The sequence below is a fragment of the Taudactylus pleione genome, unplaced genomic scaffold, assembly GCF_031769625.1.
Source record: "Taudactylus pleione unplaced genomic scaffold, aTauple2 ptg000726l, whole genome shotgun sequence".
Lineage (NCBI taxonomy): Eukaryota > Metazoa > Chordata > Amphibia > Anura > Myobatrachidae > Taudactylus > Taudactylus pleione.
In genome coordinates this window covers 8060637-8084830 of record NW_028285128.1, presented here as the reverse complement: position 1 = coordinate 8084830, position 24194 = coordinate 8060637, and the positions used below count along the sequence as shown (strand labels likewise).

At 41.5% G+C, this 24194-nt stretch overlaps 1 protein-coding gene across 3 annotated transcripts in view; it reads right to left on the bottom strand.

Moving 5' to 3' along the window:
* Nucleotides 1–24194, bottom strand: part of CACNA1I (calcium voltage-gated channel subunit alpha1 I) — a 411324-nt gene that overhangs the window by 157805 nt on the left and 229325 nt on the right. For 2 of the 3 annotated variants that reach the window (XM_088456911.1, XM_088456912.1), the window contains exons 5-8: nucleotides 23407–23722; nucleotides 22899–22991; nucleotides 14265–14571; nucleotides 10118–10503 (exon numbers count right to left, since the gene is read on the bottom strand). In XM_088456911.1, coding sequence (XP_088313037.1) covers nucleotides 10118–10503; nucleotides 14265–14571; nucleotides 22899–22991; nucleotides 23407–23722 — 1102 coding nt within the window. Of the gene's footprint in view, nucleotides 1–10117; nucleotides 10504–14264; nucleotides 14572–22898; nucleotides 22992–23406; nucleotides 23723–24194 lie in introns of those variants that run through there. The other variant, XM_088456910.1, reaches the window with a different exon arrangement.

The following is a 24194-nucleotide window of genomic DNA, read 5'->3' as shown; positions in this document are numbered from 1 at the left end:
AATGCATATATCTCTGTTTTTTGTTGTATATAACAGCTACATAATGGGGGTAAGGTACAATCAGGGAGAGTGCTAAGGGTAAATTTACTAAATTGAGAGTTATTAGAAGTGAGTTTTAGAAGAGCTGTTGCCCATAGCAACCAATCAGATTCTAGCTATTATCTTCTAGAAGGTGTTAGTCAAATGTTAAGTAGAATCTGATTGATTTCTATGGGCAACATTTCTTCTAAAACTCACTTTTAAAAACTCTCACTTTAGTAAATTTACCCCCTACCTAGACTCTTCAGGGAGTCAGGGAGATTGCTACTATTTCAGGGAGTCTCCCTCAGGGTGAGTTGGCAAGTATGAACAAAAGAAGATGCTGTTCTGGCTATCCACTTGTAATCTCTCAGTTCTGTAAGTTAATAGGTTTTAAACAAGAACATTCAAGATTAGAGATGTGTGCTGACCCCCATATTTTGGTTTTGGATCTGGATTCATCTTCGTGTTTTGGTTTTGGATGTGGGGTGTTTTTTTTAAAAAAGAAGTTGATAAAAAGTTTTTAAAACAGCTAAAATCATGTAATTTTTGCAATTCAAAACCCGAATTCTGCACTGCGGGAAGATCAGAACCACGACACGGATCTGTCTGGATTCATGAAGTTCTGGTGGATTCAGATTTCTGGAGAACCGCACTGCACATCTCTATTCAAGATACATACAAATTATAACTAACTTCAGAAAACATTTTTGTGATGGACGTTGTAGCCGCAGAGCATCAAGAGCCTCTTGGACTGCTATGCTCGTCATGTACATTGTTTTTAAACATTGATGTGAAGCCAGTTGCTTGAGGGGCCTGTTAGGGAACAGTGAGTTGAGGAGAAATTTCCAACTTCACAGAGCGCGTCGCCAGGGCAGGGGCAATACAACTGGGCAGGCTCTGCAATGTAGGGAGGCATCAGGCTGGGGAGGCGTAGCCGCTACCTTCTTCATTTCCAGGGTGCCCGCTGAGATTTTGTTACCAGCAGGCACCCAGCGGCTTCTTCTCTGCAGCCGAAGGCTAGAGCTCACTCATGAGCTCTGCCTTTTGGCTCCCGCAGTTGGGCTGGGCAGAGTGCCAGTTGCCCCCTGGGCCTGTCCCATTTTCAGTGCCTAGGGCTGGCCTGGTTCTGTATCACAGTGCATACACTTGTATAGTGACAAGTAGCTTGCAGACTGTCCCTTTCTCCCAGCACGAGTGAGACCATACAGACAGGGAGAAATCAGCCAGTGTGGTATATATCATAGGTGTAATGGGAGGGGGTTGTGACAGAGGGGCAAGCTGGAGTTACACATGGGGGGAAGTAGTGACATTGGGGAGCTAGAGTGGCACAAGGTGGAGCTGGAGTGACACATGGGGGGCTGTAGTGACATTGTAGAACTAGAGTGGCAGAGGGGGAAGTTGGTGTGACACATGGCACCCTGCTTTATATGGCGCTCTGCTTTTATATGGTGGTCACCACAATGCTCTTTGCATTATATAAAGGTAACTGTGATGCTCTCTGTATTATATCAACAGCACTTATGGTCTCTGCATTGTACTACTGGTCTCTTCATTATATGGCAGTCACTGCGATGCTCTGCATTATATGGTTGTCACTGCAATGCTCTCTGCATTATATGAAGGTCACTATGAAGCTCTCTATATTATATTAACGGCACTGATGGTCTCTGCATTAAATGGTGGGCAGGGGCACCAAGTGGGGGAGGGGGCGGACACTAATTACCGGGGCCTGGGTTTGCTGGGCCTCCTCCCTCTTACCTCACAGGCAGCCTTGCACACAGCAGTGAGTGCTGGCCTGCACTGCAGTGGGAGACTGCTCACTGCAGCAGTAGTCTCCTCTGCCTTTCGGGGGGTTCAATTGAACGCACCCTTCACAGTGCCCCCCGCCCCTCCCCAGCTCTTTGTGGTGCAAAAATGTTTTTTTTTCCTAAGGGAGCGTGACCATGCCTACCGCAATTAGGCCATGCTCCTTTCCCCCTGGGCTTGACCCAGCTCTCAACGCACCCGGTGGTCTCCACATTATATGGTGGACACTAATTGTCTCTGCATTATATAGTGGGCACTGATAGTGTCTGCATTATATGGCGGACACTGATGGTCTCTGCATTATATGGCAGTCACTGCGATGCTCCGCATTATATGGCAGTCACTGCGATGCTCCGCATTATATGGCAGTCACTGCGATGCTCCGCATTATATGGCAGTCACTTCAACACTCTTTGTATTATCTGGCAGTCACTGCAATGCTCTTTGTATTTTATGACAGCCATTGAAACGCTCTCTGCGTTTCCAGTTTCACCACTTAAGCGTGCATCCAAACTGGTCACTGTTGCCAAGCAACATTCATGCTCTTTGCGACAAGGTTAACTTTGCTCCAGAAAATGGCTACTCAGATGTCCAGATATCCTGGGAACTGACTAATGAAAAATGTTGTGCTCCACCACAGGGGCATATTATGTCTCTGTCCTGGGCTCCCTCCCTCCGGCAGTGCACTGAGCGCAGCAGTAGACTCTGGACACTAGTAGACTCTAGCGCTGTGCAAGAGTCTACTGCACATGCGCAGGTCACTGGGTAAATGACACAGCAGCCATTTTCCCAGATATTTCCCTACTGCGCATGCGCAAAATGCAGGAAATATGGTCACTGCGCCATATTGCCAGTGATTTGTACAGCGCTGCTACCACTGACGCAGGACTCCAGAGAGGCTATATAAAACTGAAATCACGTACGAGAAATGTCCCTATTTACCCAACTTTTCCAATTGGCTGCTGCAAACTCTTGGGTACTATGTTATGTAGTCAGGAAGCCGGCGATCAAAATGCCGACCGCCGGCTTCCCAACAGTGAAATCCCGGCATGGGACTAATGATAGGCATCTAAAAACGACGCCTAGCCCCACGCCGACATCCTGATGCCCAGCAAACCGATCATAGGTAAGCCGGGCGTCGGGAGCGGATAGCCGCGCGGGGGTGGGTAAGGTTTATGGTTACCCGGGGGGGACTTAGGGTTAGGCATTACCCCCGGGAGGGTTAGGGTTAGGCTAGGGAAAGGGGAGGTTAGGGTTAGGCACCCCCCCCCCCCCCCCCCCCGGGAGGGTTTGAAATACCTTCCATTTAACTGACCCCTTATTAGTAGGAAATACCTAAAGAGGCAGGATGCTCTTCCTGGGGTTACAGCCTAGAGATAACACTCAATAATCCTTTCAATAACATGAAAAGAGTGAAGGGGAGTTCCTGTGACAAGCGATTTACAATCTATACAGTGTTCAAAATCCTTTACACTACATGTTACTTTCCTGCTTTCACTTTTAATTGCCAGTTTCCTAACTCATTAAATATCATGAAATACCATTTAGCTGAATCAATAACTATTATTTTAGAAATGGTTGCATTTGTTTTCTGGAATGCATAGGTGTTGAGTTTACTATTGCTCCTGTCACTTTTTCTGTCAAATTTTCCAAGCTTAACATCCATCTGGTAATTTGGTCCTAATAGGCTATTAATCACCTGTCACAGCAATCCCACTGAGATGGAATGTGCAGTGGCAGAGACAAGCAGAGAGGTGGAGATAAGAGGAAAGTCTGGCAGAGAGCAGCATGTGGAAGGCGGAATACTCAGGATGAGTAACAGGCGAACACGTAATGATCCGGCTGCTGGAGAAAATCTTCTTATTTACTGAAGCTGATAATGTAGAGGTATCTTACAAAACAAATGATCTTTTGCAGAGGGTCACCATTACCAGCTATTTGTGACTGTTTTAAATCTACCAGAATAAACATGATTGTTTTGTAGTTCTAGCTAAAACAAGTGGTTTCTGACCTAATATGGTTATTACTCCAATGCAGGAACAATTTCAAATTCCAGTCTAAAACAGAGGCTGTCCCCTTGTGTCATCCTCTATTCTTCTAAGCCTAGACTTTTAAATTGAAGAAGGTAAAATGCCTCGGTATCTACATCACTGGTCATGGACAGAGACAAATTGGGCTCCCAAATCCTACTGTATATATGGCTAAATACTTAGTGGCAAGGAACCCTTGGCCTTACACCGTAGAATAATCTGGCATGTACTGTAGCATCAATGGAACTGATTATAATTTACTTAAATAATAAATATTCAAAATATGTCCATATCAGGGAACTCTGGTTTCTTTATCATACAACTACCCCAATGGCTGTTCCACCCAATGGCTTTCAGACCACATATTATAAATGACAAACAATGCTTATATATTAGCTACAACATGCTCATCATCAGCGCATACACACCACTTCACCATATAACAAAGTATCTCTCTCTCTCTCTTTCTCTTACAGATCGGTACATCCTTGTCCTTTGTCTATCCACTATCATGTCTGTTCTCCCATCATCTCCTGTCTACCAACCTCACACCCGTGTCCTGTGTATCTATTTTTTTCTATAACTGCAAACCATAAATAAAGAAACAAGATAACAGCCCTGAGCTGGAATAAGATACAGAGGGAGCGATGTACTAACCTCTGAAATGTGATAAATTGGAAAGTGATAAACTATCAGCCATTCAGTTCCTAAGTGTCACGTTACAGGCTGTGTTTGAAAAATGACAGTTAGGAGCTGATTGGTTAGTAGTTTATCACTCTCTAATTTGTCACTTTCAAGAGCTTAGTACATCTGCCCCAGAGAGTCACAGCTCACTCTGTAGTTCCTATTATTGATAAGTCCATTATTACACCACTGTGCTCTGCAACTTAAGGGGGGCATCCACTACACGATTTTAGAAGGCGATTGAACGATAACGACGTCGTTATCGTTCAATCGTTTAAAAATCGTTTCTAAATCGTGCAGTGTTTGGTCGTTAACGATCAACGATGTGCGCTCCCAATGGTCGTTTGATCGTCTCGTCAGTCTACTGAACATGCAGGTTAGTTTCACTTGATCTATTAAAGATAGTTTGCAAATCGTTTGCAAATCGTTCAGACTGAAAGATAAAATTTCAAGGGAAAAAATCAAGGGAAAATCGTTCAGAGATTGGACAGGGAGTAGATCGTCTAGTGGATGTGCCCCTTTAGAGTTATGGATGGACTAATACAGGTTGAAGAAGGGCTCATTAGTAATTAACCATGTAGGGCTGGGTGTGGTATAAAAGCTCAACAGTAAAAATGTTGACATTCAGAGGTCGACACCAAAGGTCGACTGCTTCTGAATGTCGACAGTTATTAGGTCAACATGGTCAATATAACAACCATTATTCTGTAGACATGTATTTAAGTCAACAGGGTTAAATGGTCGACACATTGAAAATGTTGACATTTAACATGTTGACACTAAAATGTTGACTTATGTTTTTATTTTTGCTATTTTAGCCTAACCCTAAACCTAACCTGAACCTATAACCATAAACCTAACCCCAAACCTAAAATCATAAAAGAACCTTATGTCGACATTTTGGTGTCTACATGTTAAATATCAACCTTTTAATTGTGTTGACAATTTAACCCTGTCAACCTAAATACATGTCTACAGAATGATGGTTGACTTAATGACCATGTCGAGCTTTTGACTGTTGACATTCAGAATAAGTCAACATTCTGGTGTCGACATTTTGAATATCGACTTTTTAGTGTCGACCAATCGACGGGATATCGTAGGGCTGTCATGAAATTAACAATAGGTTGTCAAGGTCCAATTCCCCTGTTATTCATGATCACAGAACAGGTCTAAAAGAGGATGGTACAACACCTATGTGAGCTCAGTGTAAAAACTTCAGGCACTGGGTAAAACATTATGGGGTATATTTACTAAAGTGCGGACTTTTAGAAGAGAAGATGCTGCCCATAGCAACCAATCACATTCTAGCTATTATCTTCTAGAAGGTACTAGATAAATGTTAGTAGAATCTGATTGGTTGCTATGGGCAACATCTCCACTTCTATAAACCCGCACTTTAGTAAATATATAAAAGACAAGGTTTACCTGTAGTTGTAAAACAGTTACAAAATGTATTTTAATCAGTTTGAGGAAGGTGTTCATGTGACAGCGACACTATAGTATATATGTTCCTATGCATGACTCAATATATACGTAAGATGTGTAATAAAGATGTGCAATGATGACATACTCTACACATGTAAATATATTTTTGCGATAGTTTAATATAAGTGTTTTTCTAAGCGGGGGCGTCTTAAGAGAGGAGGGGGCCCGTGTGCACTCCCTGTGCGGGGCCCCCTCCTCTCTCCCCGGTGGCCGGCAGCTGACTGACGTGGCTAGCCAGCCACCGAAGCCTTAGTAGACTCCGGGCACTAGAGTGTGCCCGGAGTCTACTGTGCCTGCGCAGAACACCGGAAAAATGGTCGTGGCGGCCATTTTCCGGTGTTCTGCGCAGCGCAGACACCCGATGTGGGACCACAGACAGGTAAGTATAAATAATATGGGTGCAGTGTGTGCGGTGCGGGGCCCTCCTGGACCCGGGGGGCCCGTGTGCCCCGCACACACTGCACCCATTATAGATACGCCACTGTTTCTAAGCAATCCCATGCGTTTTCATTGCACAAATTCTGCTACTGTAGTATTTGTGAAAAATAAACATTTCCATATTATTGGTTAATGAGGTTGAAAGTAAGAAATGTTGATGTTAAAAACCTAAATAATTGCGTTTTGTTTCCAAGTAACCAGCTGTGAAGTGGTTCAGCAGCATGATAAGATAGTACACCATAAATCCTCAGCGTTCATGGTCAAGAGTTAATATTGTTTATCGGTACAAATCAGTGATGTTTACTTAGCAATGAGCCTAATTGAGGATATGAATTTATCTGTGTACCTGTCGGTAATGTGCTACATACTGTATGCTGCCAAGTCAGCTTTCTGCCTGTATGTGCTGATTAGCGTACACACATTTTTTTTTTTTTTTATCATTTGGTGTAAATGTGACGCATTTGTGACCGTATTTTGTGATGTGTTTCTCTCTTCATAAGAGCCACTTTAATGTTTACTTTTTTATCCACTTTTTTTATTAAAATCACACTTACTAGTAACTGAGTATCAGACCCATAATGTCTGTGAAGTTCAATACTGAAGTGAAAGATACAGTAACCAGTTGAGTAGATGTATGGTCTACACAATGCACTACAGTCATATATAATTATGTTTGTTAATGTGTTTTCGTGACCTCAGTATAGAAAGTGAATGGAAAATGATAGGATTCAAAGATATACTGTATGTAAACGGATGTCAACAACGAACCCGTCTTATATTATTGTGGTGTTTAGTTCATAAGCAGCCGCTGTCCTTGGTGCTGAAAAGCAGACACTTCTTATGAACTCCAATTGGGCTTTTGTATTACGCACCAACTGGCAAATTACTCTAACTCAACATCTTAGGCGAAGTACCTGTAAGACAGACCAATGTTATAACATGATATAACAGCACTACAATCCAGCTACGCTAATGAAAACTGTTAGTGGCAGCTATTATCCATATTGAACAAGACTACAATTATCAGTATTATTTTTTACTAGCATTTGCCCGCAGCTTCGCTCGCATGGAAGTCTGTTTTTGCTCACTAATTTTACAAAGACAGTAGTGGCATCTAATATTGTGATGTATATTTTATATTGTAGATATTGATCAGAAAATGCCTTTGTACACAATAATTGCAGTTTTGCCTTCAGAGATTAACACAAAAAGATCCTTGGGGCTACTAAGTCGTGAGCAAGCCATGTAACCCCGCAAGGTTGCAAGTAACAAAAAAAATTTGATCACAAAATGATTAAAACATTTTTTTTAAAATAAACTGTTTTAAAAAAAACTTTTTTAATTAATCATTTTGTGATCACATGTTCTCATGCAACCCCTTTTAACCTGTTTAATCTACCTTGTGTCAGCTGCTTTCACCTTTAAAAGCAAAGTTGCTGTGAGTTTTAAACCAGATAGCATACCCTGAGTTTAACACTAATGTGATAGCTATTTCCATGTTATAATTCTGAGCAATACAGTAGGGACTTGCACTAAAGTGGTGTCCCTTGATAGGGGCTGCAAGCTTAAATGCACTGATCAATTCATGAACCAAAACCCCACTGTTTATCATTATTGTTACTGTAGTTTTATGGTGAGTGCAGATCCTCTGTAATTTCTATTCAAACCATGTTGCACCCCAAATCTAGGAATGGTGAGTGCTGTGGCACTAGTGTTTTATATATATTTATATCTGTATACATATAGTCATTTTGACTTGAGAAGCCTGTGCAAATTCCGCTCAAAATGTTCGTTGTCTTCATACTTCATAATCAGTCCCTGAAAGTATATTTGTCCCCCAAAAATAATATTTATAATACATACATATTGTCATTTTTGGCTTGAGGAGCCTGCACACTGCACTCGCCGAGTGTCAAGCATGTGGTTTTTGCTTTATTGCTCCTCTCTTGTGAAAACACAACCCAATTTAATTCCGAAGTTTTTGTGTGATGCCGGAATGAACAGACAGGCAGACAAAAAAAAGATTCAAAAAAGTTTTTTGCACTCCATAGTTTATGTGAAACTATGGCACTCCTTATAGTCTAGGGAATATTACCATAAAACAGGGACTGCAGGCAAACCGTCTTTTTTTAATAAAACATTCCAGATGATAGCAGTGATGTAGCTAATTGGTGGAAAAATAAGTACCAATCTAAACCCATCACAGATTCTTTTTAAAAAGTGTAACATAATGGCACATGCAAAAGTGTTTCTACAGGGACACAGTCTGAATCTGTATGTTTTCAATGATGCACCAACTTCCCTAACTGAAGCACAACTCATTCATATTAATGAGGATTCTATTGCACGTGCACACACACTTTCATGCTCGTACAGTTCATAGGTAAGTGATGAGGAGGTCCATGACGGAGGGTGGTGGGGGGTCATTTTTAAGTGTACAGTGCCGTGCTACTGATAGCTCTGTAGAGAAAAGGTCCTGACACCAGCATCACATTTATGCTAGTAAAGTAGCAACTACATTAGAATAGGTTATTCTTATAAGATTGAGGGTACATTTTGCCAAAGCTAAGTGGAAAATACATAATTTTCCTTTACAAATTGCCAAAGTATGTGGACTATTAATTATTCTGACTGTCAGGTTAAGTCTCAAACCTCTTCTACAGTATCTCCAAAATTAAATGTTTTTAGAATTTTGTTAATCAAGTCTTTTTGAATTAATCTATTTGAATGACTCAGTAATTACCTTATTCAGAAAAATTGTCAAAACATGACATTTGCATTAATGAGAAAGGAGCAAAGAAACGACGTTATGCAATAGGTGTAGAAACGGCTGTCATGTCTCCGGCTGGACCTCAAGGTCCATTCCAGGTGTGACGGTGAATTCACTTAAACAGTCTTTACTCTCTAACCAGAGGAAACAAGTACAACAGCTTTACTCTTCCTGCTTTCTGCCAGGAGAATTAAATTATTAACCTTGGTTAAATACATTGTACTTATTTTCAAACACAAAACCTTGTACTTTTTGCAGAATAAATAATATCATACTGAGACAATAATGTAGCAGCGAACAAAAGAAATTATAGCTCCAATGTTTGTCATAATCTTCACACCAACAAACGGTGAGTCATACAATCAGCTACAATACAAATATAATGGTTATGCACAATTTCCTCGCCTCACATCAGCACTAGGATGGAAACAAATGATCGCTTTGTTGAAGTCTCTCTTGATCCTACAGAACAATCTGCAGCTGACTTGTACACCCAGCAGCTCTCTACATTACAGCTCCACTATTAAGAGGATTAGTTATAGTTAAACAGAACCGAAAGAGTCTTTAAAGTTCCAGAACACTGTGGTGCATACAACACTGCAATGATCCACCTGTCTACAGAGCTTTATTAATTTAATTAGCAAATGCTATACTGCACATACTTAATACAGCCCCATCAGGAAGTTGTCAGCCCAGCTCTAAACTTTTCTTCTGAATACCTGCCCACCCCCATTTCCCCTCTCCCCACACAAACACACATTACATATTATACATAATGTGTATGAGCTTTGAAATAATCAAGAATGTGTAACATATTATTATTACATATCTATTAACTTTGTTCAAGTAAAATGCTAGAAAATTTTGTTGTATGACTCACTTGTTCATGGTGCTCAATACCCATACTGATTGTGTTGACAAGAATCGCTATCATAATTCCACGGTTGAAGTACTTGCTGTCCACTATGCCTCGGAGTTTCACACGGATTTGCACACAGATTTTTTCACATAGGCTTTCATCGCCATCTTCCTCTCCCTCTTTGTCGAGCTCAGATGTGCTGTCACCACTCCCCTTCTCGCTGGCCTGTCCCTGGGTCCCCTCTTGACTGGACTTTGTGCTGTCCGGGGCAGAATGCTTTCGTCCACCATCCCATTTAACTTTGGTACATTGAGGGCAGTTGGAGAGGTCAGATGTAAGCGTCATTGCAATGGGCTGTACAATAGCGTGAGGTGTATAATCCAATTGGCTGTGCTTCTGACATACCCCTAAGAAGAAAAAGCAGAGATAGATACTTGTGAGCATCATATCAAATTACGTTTATTATGTGGCAATTCCTTAGTCATTTGAATCTGTTAATTTAACGGTTGACTCAACTTTTGACTTTATGTGGGTGACAACCTGTTTTTCACACCTGAAACCACCACCTTTATATGAGGGCCATCGAGAGCATTGACTTGTCTTGTACTGGGGGGTTAGCCAAATTGGGGAATGGACATGCTGCTGCACTGGGAATGGGGGCATGTTTGTCCCCCTCAGCCACGGGGCAGATCCAGGGGGGCAATCGCTGTGATCACCCTCCCCAAACACCTGCAGGGAGAGAGAGTCAGCAATAGCAGCCTCCCTGGACCCTCCGCAGCCCAGCACACAGCAGCTGAGCAGCAGTAGTCTCCTCTCTCTCCAATGTGCTCCTGACCTTTGCCCTGCTAGGCCACTCCAGAGGTACCGTATAATACCTAGGTATAGTCAGTAGTACCCTGGACACTAGTACTGGCAGAGCATGCAGCTGTTACTGTATGTGCGACTCGCACTCTAACCTAGGTAAAAAGACAAAAGACGGAGGGCCAATACAAATGAACCACGCATCTCGTCATGCATTGTTGTGCTTCATCTGCAACTTTATACTAATTCCTTTGCAACAAAAAGATACTAATCCTTAATGCCAAGCAGGGGCATAGAGAGCCCTGCCAGGCCCAGGCAAAGAGGGGTGTGTGGCCTAATTGCGTTTGGCGTGGCCACACCCCCTTGAGTTTAAAAATAAACAAATAATACTTTTGCAGCGGCACTGCATGCTGGGAAGGGGGGTGCTGTGAGCCCGTCAGCCCAGCGCAAAGCCAGGGGGGGCGCAATCAGTGTGATCATTCCCCCCCACAGGCATACGAGACTACTGTGGCTGCTGCTCAGCATCTGCGAACAGTCTTCCACTGCAGCCCAGTACACTCTGTGTGCTGGGCTGCTGTGAGGGAGGAAGGGGGGGGCGACTCCGGACCCGGGCCCCTCTAGGAAGCCCAGGCTCGGGTAAATAGTACCCGCTCCCCCCCTTCTTGGCGCCCCTGATGCCAAGACACTGTAAGTGACTTTGGATGCAGCTACGATGCAAATAAGATGCTATATTCTGAAATAAGTACAACATTCTGGGTATCGCTACCCGTGGCGGAGCCTCTAGGTCATGCCAGCCTCTTGCGCTATATGGCACAAAAAGGGTAAGTGTACAGTATGTGGACACATATATATGTGATAAGTGTACAGTACAGTATGTGGACACATATATATATATATATATATATATATATATATGATAAGTGTACAGTACAGTATGTGGACACATATATATGATAAGTGTACAGTACAGTATGTGGACACATATATATGTGATAAGTGTACAGTACAGTATGTGGACACATATCACATATACAGTCAGGTCCATAAATATTGGGACATTGACAGAATTTTCAGATTTTGGCCTCTATTCACCACCACAATGGTTTTGAAATGAAACAAACAAGATGTGATTTAACTGCAGACTTTCAGATTTAATTTGAGGGTAAGTACATCCAAATCGGGTGAACGGTGTAGGAATTACAACAGTTTCAATATGTGCCTCTCACTTTTTAATGGGCCAAAAGTAATGAAAAGCTATTTCATGGACAGGTGTGGGCTATTCCCTCGTTATTTCACACATGGACACATATATATATGCATGGAAATGTTACTTTGGCCCTCATTCAGAGCCACTCGCTATTTGCGGTCGTTCGTTCTAAAACTAGGGGTGGCTATTCAAATGAACCGTTCGCTGTTTGCGGTCTGTTCACGCCTCTATGTCTGAACGAGCGAACAAAACTTGCGTTCGTTTTTTGGAAAAATACGCCCCCTGGCCGCTCGCATCCTACGTCATGTCCGCTATTTATTAGATTAATCGAGTACATCGACAAGGGTATGAACTGCTCGCTATTCTTGGGGTTGGTGTTTGCTACCACAATTTTGCGAGCAGTTCTGACTATAAAATAACCCAGTGACGTGGTCCATGACGCTGCTGTTTTAATTATGCACACCCATAAAATGCCCGTTTTGACCTTTAAGCACGCCTGCGTTCTGATCTCCACTCCCCGTTTTCAAGCACCTTCCCCTGTTACCACCCACATACGCCTCTTTCTGTCACTCAAAATAGCAGGCATTCGCTATTTTGCGAGCACATGAATTTCGGCCGCACTGACTGGTTAGCGCATGCGTATAACGATCCGTACGCATGCGCAGTTGGGCTAACATCGCTCGGAACGAACGAGCGGACGCTTACGAGCGGCTCTGAATCAGGCCCTTTGTTACTAGTCCTGTTCATGGGGTAGAGTAGTATAAATGAATACGGTTTTCTATAAACAGCAGAACTAACAGCAGACCTCAGAAAGTAGACGCTGCTATGGATGTTGGTCTCCCCCAATAATTACTATTTATAGTACTTTAAGTTACATAAAAACACGAGAAGTGTGGCAATTATTCTTTTACATGTTGCCAGAAACCCTCTGTGCACTATGGGGCAGATGTAGAGGTGGGCGCTAATGCCAGCACGATTGCGACTTTTTACGCAGTGCTATTGTGCTAATGCCACAGCCAAAGACATACATACAGAGATGCCCACTGGTTACAGCGCTAATCCAGCACTTTGTGTAAAAGTCACATCATTGGATGCACACCGGTCGCACCATCGAACATTGCACCAGCCCTATGAAGGCGCAGAATGTCCACCTGAACATGGCCGCCGGAATCAGTGCAGCAATGACCGTGACACACCCATGACATGCCCGCGCCTGGCTTGACTTCTCTCTCTCTTCTTTTCTTCTTGGATTGTGACTGAATACGTTCTGAGTCCCCCAGCAGTAACCATCAGGACGCGTGCCCAGTGCCACTCAGAAGCATGCGCAGACTGACAACATTGGCCGCTTGTGTCCGATGCACCAGCAATGCCCACCCCTGAATCAGGCCCATAGGATAAATTTAGTGAGGATGTGTACATGGAATTGTGGGCAATGCAGAGTTATTACACAGAGGTGTCATTTCAGACAGAACTCTATGGGGGGAATTCAATTCAACGCGATGTTGAATAGCCGCGGGAGGGAGCTCCCACAGCTATTCAATACACCGCGCTGTTTGGACGCGCTAAGGATTTCTTCTCGCAGCCCCTTGGGGATGCAAGGACAAATCTAACCAAAGTGGCAGGCGCGCAGCTGTTTTTCTGCTTAGCGCAGCGCTAACAGCCGCGCAACTGGCACTTTGGTCAAAGAATGCCGGTTAACGCGCCTTAACACCCTTGTTATGGCGCGATAGGTGTGATAACCGGAATTCTCTGACCACATAGCGCACTGAATTGAATAGCTATGGGAGCTCGCTCCCAGCGCTATGCAATTCGCGTTGAATTGAATCATCCCCTATGTAAGACTCTGCATAGACCACAATTACACCTACGCTCCCTCGCCAGGTATTTGGCTGGTTCTCGTGCACACCGATAATGATAACAGATATTTGAATAAGCGGATTTATAGAGACAGTGCGGCTGCATAAAGGCATACATCTCTACTTTGGGCAAATATCTGCATTTAGTTCCATGTATGCAGTGCGAGTGCAATTGTGGCCGACTTGCGTGCAACTTTGAGTCAGGCCCTATGTGTGAAAATACTGTATATAAAAAGCCCTGCCATATTTGTTAAGTGCTTCTACTGTAGGTGGCATTTTCAGTTCCCAGTCACCAGGTTCTTACACAAATGATGCTGTTCTTTGCCATTGATCCCCAGCTTAGCATTGTTGAGCTCAAAACGACTCTGCCGCCTGCTCTGAAGGCTAGTGTAAAGCCCGACTGTACGACGCTTGGCCTTTCGAAGGATGTGGCACACGTACTGAAAGATCTCCTCATAACAGTCTCCAGGCTCAGCATAACTAGCTACTGTGCTAGAAGATAAATACAAAGCCCTCTGCTCTTGCATCAGCTGGTGTTCCCTTTGCTTGGTCTCAGAAAACTGAGTGGCAATAACAACCAGGCACAAATTGATCATGAAGAACGATCCAACCTACAGCAAAAAGAGAAACGAGATTACAACAGCCCTCTGACACCTCACAATACAACAGGCACATTCATATCTCGGCATGCATTGTATAACTCTTCCAACTCCAGGGAAGGGATAGATTAATTGCTTTTCTTACGGAAACAATGATAATAATTACGGCAAATTACTTAAAGCAGGTGCTTTTAAATTGTTGAACATGTAGAAACTGTTTTTCTCATCCTTCAAGCACGGATCATTGCAGCAGTATTGTAATTAATCTTTAGCATATGGAACTCTTGTCATGCTACAGAATGTGCTAAGCCACGGAGAGAGATAAAGTCTACAGAGATAAAGTACCAACCAGTCTACAGAGATAAAGTACCAACCAATCAACTTCTAACTGTCAAGTTACAGGCTGTGTTTGAAAAATGACAGTTAGGAGCTGATTGGTTGGTACTTTATCTCTCTGCAGGGCTTAGTACATAGACCCCACAGTGTGAAGGAAAGGCACATTCACCTACAGTACTCTAACATGATGCATTTAAAAATAAATAAAAAAATAAAAAACTTAAAAAGAAATGCATTCAAACTAAACAGAAAAGTTCCACGATAAATGCGGCACACGGAAGACTTTTGAAAAGTTATTGGTTAAAGGCCTAACCTCCACCAATCAAATAAAAGAAAGATCCTGTGACGCACAAAATCTGAAATGAAGGTTGCAACTTGAACAGAATGCACTGTATATGCCAAACTCATTTAGGCCTCACATCCAGTAGTGTTTAACTACATCATATTACTCCAACCGTCCACTTCGCTCAACAAATGCATGCCGTCTCTCTTGCCAACTGATTACTTCTTCCCACTCCCACATCCAAGATTTTGCCCGTGCTGCTCCCTATCTTTGGAATGCTCTCCCTCTCCCCATCAGACTCTCCACCTCTCTACAAATCTTCAAATGGGCTCTCAAGACCCACTACTTCATCAAGGCCTTCCAGCTCTCATCCTAACCCACCTCATGCTCTTTCCTCCCTATCTTCCCCTTCTGTGTCATGCCTGTCTGTCTGCCCCTCCCCTTTAGAATGTAAGCTCTCACGAGCAGGGACCTCTTCCCTCATGTGCTTCTCTTTACATTTTCTTCTACTCCTTACTCCCCATAAGGACACCTAACACGTGACTGCCAACTCCCTGCTGTTTATTGTGAGTGCTTTAATCGCTATTGCAGCAATGTATATAAATTGTGTCCTTGTCCTGCACAGTAATGTACTGTAAGTTACTTGTTTCTTGTTCACCTATTAGTTCTATGCACTATGTAAGGGGCTGCGGAACACTTGTGGCGCCATATAAATAAAGGATAATAATAATAATAATAATAATAATCATATGTCTTAAAATGAGTACAATGTCTGTTGAAAAGGATGATGTAACCCTTGTTTCTATTGTCACCATATTTGTATTTGGGGGGATTGTGCGTGCAATGCAGTGTGGTTTTTGGACGCTACTTGCTCCATTTTATGTGTCCAAAACAAATCAAATAAACTGAGATAACAGGAGTGTCCCCCATTGACCTCCCCATATGCACGTAATACTGACCTTTAACTACTGCAAGTGTCATTTTCATTTTGAAAACTTTTTTTAAAAAAATCATGAGAATTAGCGCTTCTTTAATGACAATTTTTTGACATCTCATCTACCTTTTGTTATACAGGTTGAGTCTCCCATATCCAAAATGCTTGGTACCAGGGGTATTTTGGATACTGGAATATTCTGTATTTTGGAATAATTGCATAGCATAATGAAATATCTTGGGAATGGGACCCAAATCTAAACACTGAATGCATTTATGTTTTATATACACCTTATACACAAAGCCTGCAGGTCATTTTGTACAATATTTTTAATAATTTTGTGCCTTAAACAAAGTTTGTGTACATTGGACCATCAAAAAGCTAAAATTTCACTATCTCAATCATGCTAAAAAAATTTGGTATTTCGGTATATTTGGATATGGGAGACTCAATCTGTATTACATAAACAATATTGTGCAAATAAATAACCATGTCATAAATAATTGCAGAACTGCCAAACTATAAATTTGTTTACTCTTAAGGATATAAATCTTTACCAAACTTTTTTTTTTTAGATTTTTGCAAAGAATTTAATCTATGACACTATTATAAATGTTTATAAATATTATGCCATGCCTTACCAATGACTAGTTTATTTAAATAAATAAAATAAATAACAGGAAACACTCCAATGTATCTCCCATGTTGGTGTATCATAGAAACTACAGACCAAGAATGTCTGCTGAGAGTCAGCTAGTTGACCTCTCGTCGTCTCATTAGTGTGGGTCTGCTTGTCGGCTCTGCAGAGTCAAACTGGTAGGAATCTAAATAGCAAGAAACTAAAACAGTTACAATATAGTGATATTCGCCTCTGAAGAAACACAGTGGGTCAGGAAAAGCTCCTAATTACACCCACTGTTATGTTTAGATTCCATTTGTTTCACAATATAACATTTGACAGCTTCTTCTATGTGGATCTGTAAACAACATTTACAGGCATTTGAAAAAATTTGGAGATATTTATTTTCCTCAGCTGGATATTATAGCATGGTTACAGACTGCAGTTTATCGACAGCCTGCTGTACTTTCCACCTTTCCTCAGCATAGCCGCTGCTGCTGGTGGTGTAATATTTATAACCTTTGAACATTATTGTACTATGAGTTATTTCATACAAATTTAGTGAATTACATGTGAAATGTAATTCTGTATATAGAAATCTGTTACTGTGTATACTTTTATTTTATAATATGAGTTAAGGGATACATAGGATTTTTCCCACGCATGTATCTGTAGAAAGGACATAAGCTTGGACTTCGGACAGCAGTTGTATAGCAGTGCCACTGAGCTAATTGTGCATAATTGTTTACAACATTTATATTATATAGTAGCAGTAGCGGCTCCAGAGGTGTGGTTGAAGCGCACTCTAAAATTCAAATAGGGGAGTCACACCACCTGCCAGTGAGTCCCGGCCAGCGATGTTTGGCAGTGTTTGGAAGGGTAGTTGGTGTGTCTCCCGTATTTGATTTTTGGACTGCGCTGCAGCCATACCTCAGGAGCCGCCACTGTATAGAAATATTCTATAATTTATAAAACAATAAACATGAACAGAACTTGAGATGACTTATTTCATTGGATTTATTTTATACAGATAGGATGCACTGGGGTTAATGGTATGGCACACAGAGATTGGCTTGAGGAGAAAAGAAATACAATCCATGCCTGCTTGCCTTAATGAAATAAAACTGAGATAGCAGCGACATACTCCAAAAGACATTGGGCCTGATTCAGACCCGCCTGCGAGCGCACAGCGCTCGCAAGCGGGTTGATGGTCCCCCACTGTGCATGTGCATGCCGTCGCTCCTGGGCTCACTACAAGATGGGGCGGCTGTCGATATTGATTGACAGCTCGCCCCGTTTTGTAGGCGGGTCGGGGGGGTGGCTTGCCAAACGGAGGTGTTTGGGGGCGGCCCTATTGACATCACGAGTGATGTCAGTGGTGAGCTTCCGGCTCTATTAGAGCCGGAAGCTCACTGGGGCTTGCGGCAGACGAGACCCTACCACAAGGATCACGTCGCAAGCCCCGATGGTCGCGATGGTTGGGACCATCGCGACCATCACCTGGCCGCTCACTAAAGCTGTGGGTGGTCAACCACAGCTTAGCGAGCGGCCAGAAGGCTCAAAAAAAACTGCTGCCCTGATTCAGAGCGAGTGTTCTGAAAGAGCATCCAGCTCTGAATCAGGGCCACTGTCCACTTGTCAAAATTGTATGACAAAATACTAGAAATTTCTGCACTTAAAATATTGTAAGTACCACTTGGGCAAGGGGTTTCTAGATGTATTAGTCAAGAAGTATCCACAAAACATATATTAATTAACATTTCAGAAAATGTACAAAGTTGTGCACATAGGGAAGAGGGGTGGGGGGATTCCAATTGCCCAGAGTTCTCTCAATCCCTGATCACATGATCTCCCATGTTATAGGAACCTCCTAGTTAGTATCAGTTTTAAACGTTCTATAACACATTGTCTACAGTCTAAGAATGAATTCTTGTTTATCTGGCTATGATTTAACGAACAATGGCCTCAACTAAATGGCTATTGTCACTGATCTTACTTAGGTTTTGCTATGGTGTATTACTTTAACTTTTTACTGTTTTCTCTTTAGTGCTCTTGTGTACAAAGTAAATAACACATGTTCTCTGCAGCTTATTGGATGCTGAAAGTGATGTGAAGCACTGGCTGAATAATTATAACACATTGTTTTCGATTATGTTTTTCTATTGTTTAGATTACTTGACTTTGAGGGGAGAGTGAAATCAATTTTGTACAGCATTATTAATTTGTTATGATGGCTAGATTTATGTAAAGGGAATTGAATATAATGTAAGCGTTTTACATTAACGTACAGCTTATGCCTCATTAATTCTTTATTAACATTTTAAACATTTATTCAAAGGCAAATTGACCAAAGCCTACACCTGGGGTAGGTCCCAACATTAGGCTGTTTTCTATAAAAAGTTCAACCTGTGCAAAGGCTCTCTGTATTGTAAAGTGGTCACTTGAGTGCTCCCTATATTGTTTGGTGGTCACTAGGATGGATTAAAACACAAAAAGCATCTGTTGATGCTGATCCTAATAGTTTTGTATACCCCAACTAGCAGGAAGGTGGTGCTGCTCTACCTCCATGGCTGGATCGGGACAACACTGGACCCCCCCAGAAAAGACCAGGACCCAAATTTAGTACCCCCCCGTTAGCGAACTTGGGAAGCCCCATGTTTGTAATGTTCCTTGCCTTATTCCCACTTTCAATGCCATTGGCCAATAATATGCTTTCCAGTGACGTGCGGTGAGGTAAATGGCTGCGGAGGCACTGGCTAGTGTCAGAGCCATATTTCCAGATACACATATGGGTTCATGTGGGCATTATACAAAGGTGCAGCAGTATATAGTGCTGGAAATTGGTGTGTTTTGATCAGAGATGTGTGGAAAGGTAGACAGGGGAGGCAGTGCCTCACCTGCCATACACTTTTTACTCCAGAGTTTGGATTATAAAAATTATTAAAATATTTATATTTTCTTTACATTTTTCTTATATGTTTTTTAGTCTGGAGTATACCTAAGTATGACAGGAAAGGTTCTGCCTCACCTTACTGCACATCACTGATGCTTTCTGGTACCTGGCTAATGAAGAGCTACGTTACAGATGTATCTATTGCACTGTTTCACTCCTGCACATTAGTGGAGTCACTAATATGAATTACCTGTTGTTATTATAGATAGAGTATAATGTCTTACGATATGTGACTTAGGGGTCTATGTACTAAGCCTTGGAAAGAGATAAAGTGGACAGATATAAAGTACTGTACCAACCAATCAGCTCCTAACTGTTATTTCTCAAACACAGTCTGTAAAGTTACAGTTAGGAGCCGATTGGTTGGTACTTTATTTCCATCCACTTTATCTCTCTCCAAGGTTTAGCACATAGACCCCGTAGCAACACTTTCATTGTTATTTTACAATAAAACATTTTACTAGTGTGATGTTTGTTGCAGACTTATTGCTGTTTTCAAATCCTGCGTTTGACCCGTCACACATACAATTACACTGTGCCGGTAAAATCTGAGATGTTTGTGGTTATATGTGTGCATAGTGAAAAGAATAAAGATGTCTCTTATACAGTCAGGTGCATAAACATTGGGACATTGACAGAATTTTCATATTTTGGCCTCTATTCACCACCACAATGGCTTTGAAATGAAACAAACAATATGTGCTTTAACTGCAGACTTTCAGATTTAATTTGAGGGTAATTACATCCAAATCAGGTGAACGGTGTAGGAATTACAATGGTTTCTATATGTGCCTCCTCTTTTTAAGGGGCCAAAAGTAATGGGACAAACTAAACAAACCTAAATCTAACTTTCACTTTTTAATACTATGTTGCAAATCCTTTGCAGGCAATTACAGCCTGAAGTCTGGAACGCATAGACATCACCAGACGCTGGGTTTCATCCCTGGTGATGGTCTGCCAGGCCTCTACTGCAAATGTCTTCAGTTCCTGCTTGTTCTTGGGGCATTTTCCCTTTAGTTTTGTCTTCATCAAGTGAAATGCATGCTCAATCGGATTCAGGTCAGGGGATTGACTTGGCCATTGCATAACATTCCACTTTTTAGCCTTAAAAAACTCTTTGGTTGCTTTTGCAGTATGCTTCGGGTCATTGTCCATCTGCACTTTGAAGCGCCGTCCAATGAGTTCTGAAGCATTTGACTGAATATGAGCATATAATATTGCCCGAAACACTTCAGAATTCATTCTGCTGTTTTTGTCAGCAGTCACATCATCAATAAATACAAGGGAACCAATTCCATTGGCAGCCATACATGCCCACGCCATGACACTACCACCACCATGCTTCACTGATGAGGTGGTATGTTTTGGATCATCAGCAGTTCCTTTCCTTCTTCATACTCTTCTCTTCCCATCACTCTGGTACAGGTTGATATTTGTCTCATCTGTCCATAGGATGTTGTTCCAGAGCTGTAATGGATTTTTTTAGATGTTGTTTGGCAAACTCTAATCTGGTCTTCCTGTTTTTGTGGCTCACCAATGGTTTACAGCTTGTGGTGAACCCTCTATATTCACTCTTGTGAAGTCTTTTCTTGATTGTTAACTTTGACACATATACACCTACCTCCTGGAGAGTGTCCTTGGTTTGGCCAACTGTTGTGAAGGGGTTTTTCTTCACCAGGGAAATAATTCTTCTGTCATCCACCACAGTTAATTTTCCGTGGTCTTCCGGGTCTTTTGGTGTTGCTGAGCTCTCGATGCGTTCTTTCTTTTTAAGAATGTTCCAAACAGTTGATTTGACCACACCTAATGTTTTTGCTATCTCTTTGATGGGTTTGTTTTGATTTTTCAGCCTAATGATGGCTTGCTTCACTGATAGTGACAGCTCTTTGGATCTCATATTGAGAGTCGACAGCAACTGATTCCAAATGCAAATGTCACACTCCAGACCTTTTACCTGCTTAATTGATAATGAAATAATGAGGGAATAGCCCACACCTGTCCATGAAATAGCTTTTGAGTTAATAGTCCCATTACTTTTGGCCCCTTAAAAAGTGGGATGCACATTTAGAAACCGTTGTAATTCCTACACCGTTCACCTGATTTGGATGTAATTACCCTCAAATTAAATCTGAAAGTCTGCAGTTAAAGCACATCTTGTTTGTTTCATTTCAAAGCAATTGTGATGGTAAATAGAGGCCAAAATATAAAAATTGTGTCAATGTCCCAATATTTATGCACCTGACAGTAAAGCTGGGCATCCACTATACAATTTTCTGTCAGATATCTGTCCAATCTGGCTGGTTGGAATGAAAACCTGGTAATGTATGGGAGCAAATGACAATCGTCCATTTGCTCACAAACAATGGAAAACAGACAAAAATGATTGTTCAGACAAATTGGTTAAAACACACAAATTTAACCAATTGGAAAATTTTATTTTTTAATTTTTGTCAGTGTTTAAAACCATATGATCTACTGTCATTTGCTCCCATACATTACCAGGTTTTCATTCCAACCAGCCAGAATGGACAGATATCTGACAGATAATTGTATACTGGATGCCCTACTATCAGATTAGGACCACACCCTTCAGTAAATAATTGTTTTAATTTTCTTCTCAGAAGGCTGCTCAGTCCAGCCTTAGGGGCAAATTTACTGCACTAAAGTAAAAGCACACGTCCACTAGATGATTAAATTGGGCGATTGAAGGATAACGATATTGTAATCCATTAATCGTTTGCAAATCGCTCACTAAAATGTCTAAAATGACCAGCGATGCGCGCTCCCGCTGGTCGTTTGGACATCTATCATCGCGCATAAATGTTGTACAACCTGACTTCAGGTTCATCATGTTAGGAACAGTAGCCGAGTGGAGACGGGAAGGTATGTAATGGGGTGAAGTGGAGAGATCAAGGGGATAAGGGATGCAAAAAGGTAAAGATATGAATCTGACCCCAGTCACTCAGTAGCCAGTAAATTACCATTTTAATGAGCTATCTATACTGGCAATCTTGAACCACTGATATGGGTGGTTTTACACAATATAGGGACATTACATCACTTTTGGGTTGTGCCGGCTGATGTTTGCATGCTCAAAAGTTACCCTTATTTTTCTTAAAATCCGGCAAATAATGTTTCAGTATATAAAGACCTTTTAAACTGGTCAGACATACAATGCAAAACAAAAGTTATGAAATATACACATATGACTTACTATAATAAGAAGAATGAAATAGATAAAGTTGTAAAAGGAGTGGGCATCCATTACATAATACATGATCTCCACCCAGCCTTCCAGTGTGATTACCTACAAAATAGAAACTTTATCAATTTAAATATACTGACGTCACCGTAAACTATATCTTATACAAATACTTAAGCCTTGTAAATGTAGACTTTATTTTTACATATAGCACCCTCATATATATTGGTTAAAATACACAGTGGAAGTTGCCATTTTGAGGCCTGAACCAATAAAACACTTGATGATGTCATAGGCTCCTAGTAAATGTATAACTTTCTTGCATTTAATTTTTTTTATCATTTGTGTTATGTTGGGAAGCTGTGGAGAGATTTAAATAAAAGAATTAGATTGATCAATGCACATACAGTATATAGACTAGACTAGTGTTTTTTAAAATTAGGATTTACCGACACGAAGTTAAAAAAAATTAAAATAATTTTAGCAGTATTAGTTGAAAATATCAATTGTAACGCTGTACCTGGAATATGACAATCCAAGCATAGCCAATGTTATCAAAATTAATGGCACCCTTGTGTGGGTTAGTATTGCTGGTACGACAGACATTATAGTACTGGTTCCAGTTGACACACGTGCCGCTGACGTTGTACTCTTGCCGGATGGAATTGTAATTAATAAAGTCTTCTTTATCTAAGCAGCACACGTGGCCCCGATCTCTGAGTGGGGGGATCTCATGGCACCCCATGATGCCATTATCACCAGATAAGGAACAGATAAATGGCATCTCGTCATCTTCTTCAGGCTGGTAATAACGTGGCAATATTATGTCACCTTGTCTGAAAGAGAGAAATGGGATCTAATGTAACTGAGGCCCATTATAGTGAATAAGATGTATAATACATTTCAAAAAAACTTATGCAAAAAGTACAATGCAGATGCGTCCTCAGTCAACTGGGGTGTTTGTGCCATATGGCATAAGACGCTTGGCAAGACGACACTCTGACCATTGTACCCAGATCTTGGATTACATGTAATACCAGATTCACTGGTCAGTGTGCCCTTGCATTTTACATTTGTTGCATTAGTGATGCAATTAAAGATCATATTTAAAGAAAAAGTTGTATGGTACGGCAAAGTCCATGGCACCAAAAAGGACTATTTGGCGCAATTTGTGCAAAGGTATAGGGGGACACATCTGTACATCACTATCAAAGTAATCTACCATAGCCCAATATACTGTAGGAGCTATGAGTACAATGCAATAGAAATATTATAGTCTTCTTTTGTCTAATGCTGTGCCTTGAGCTG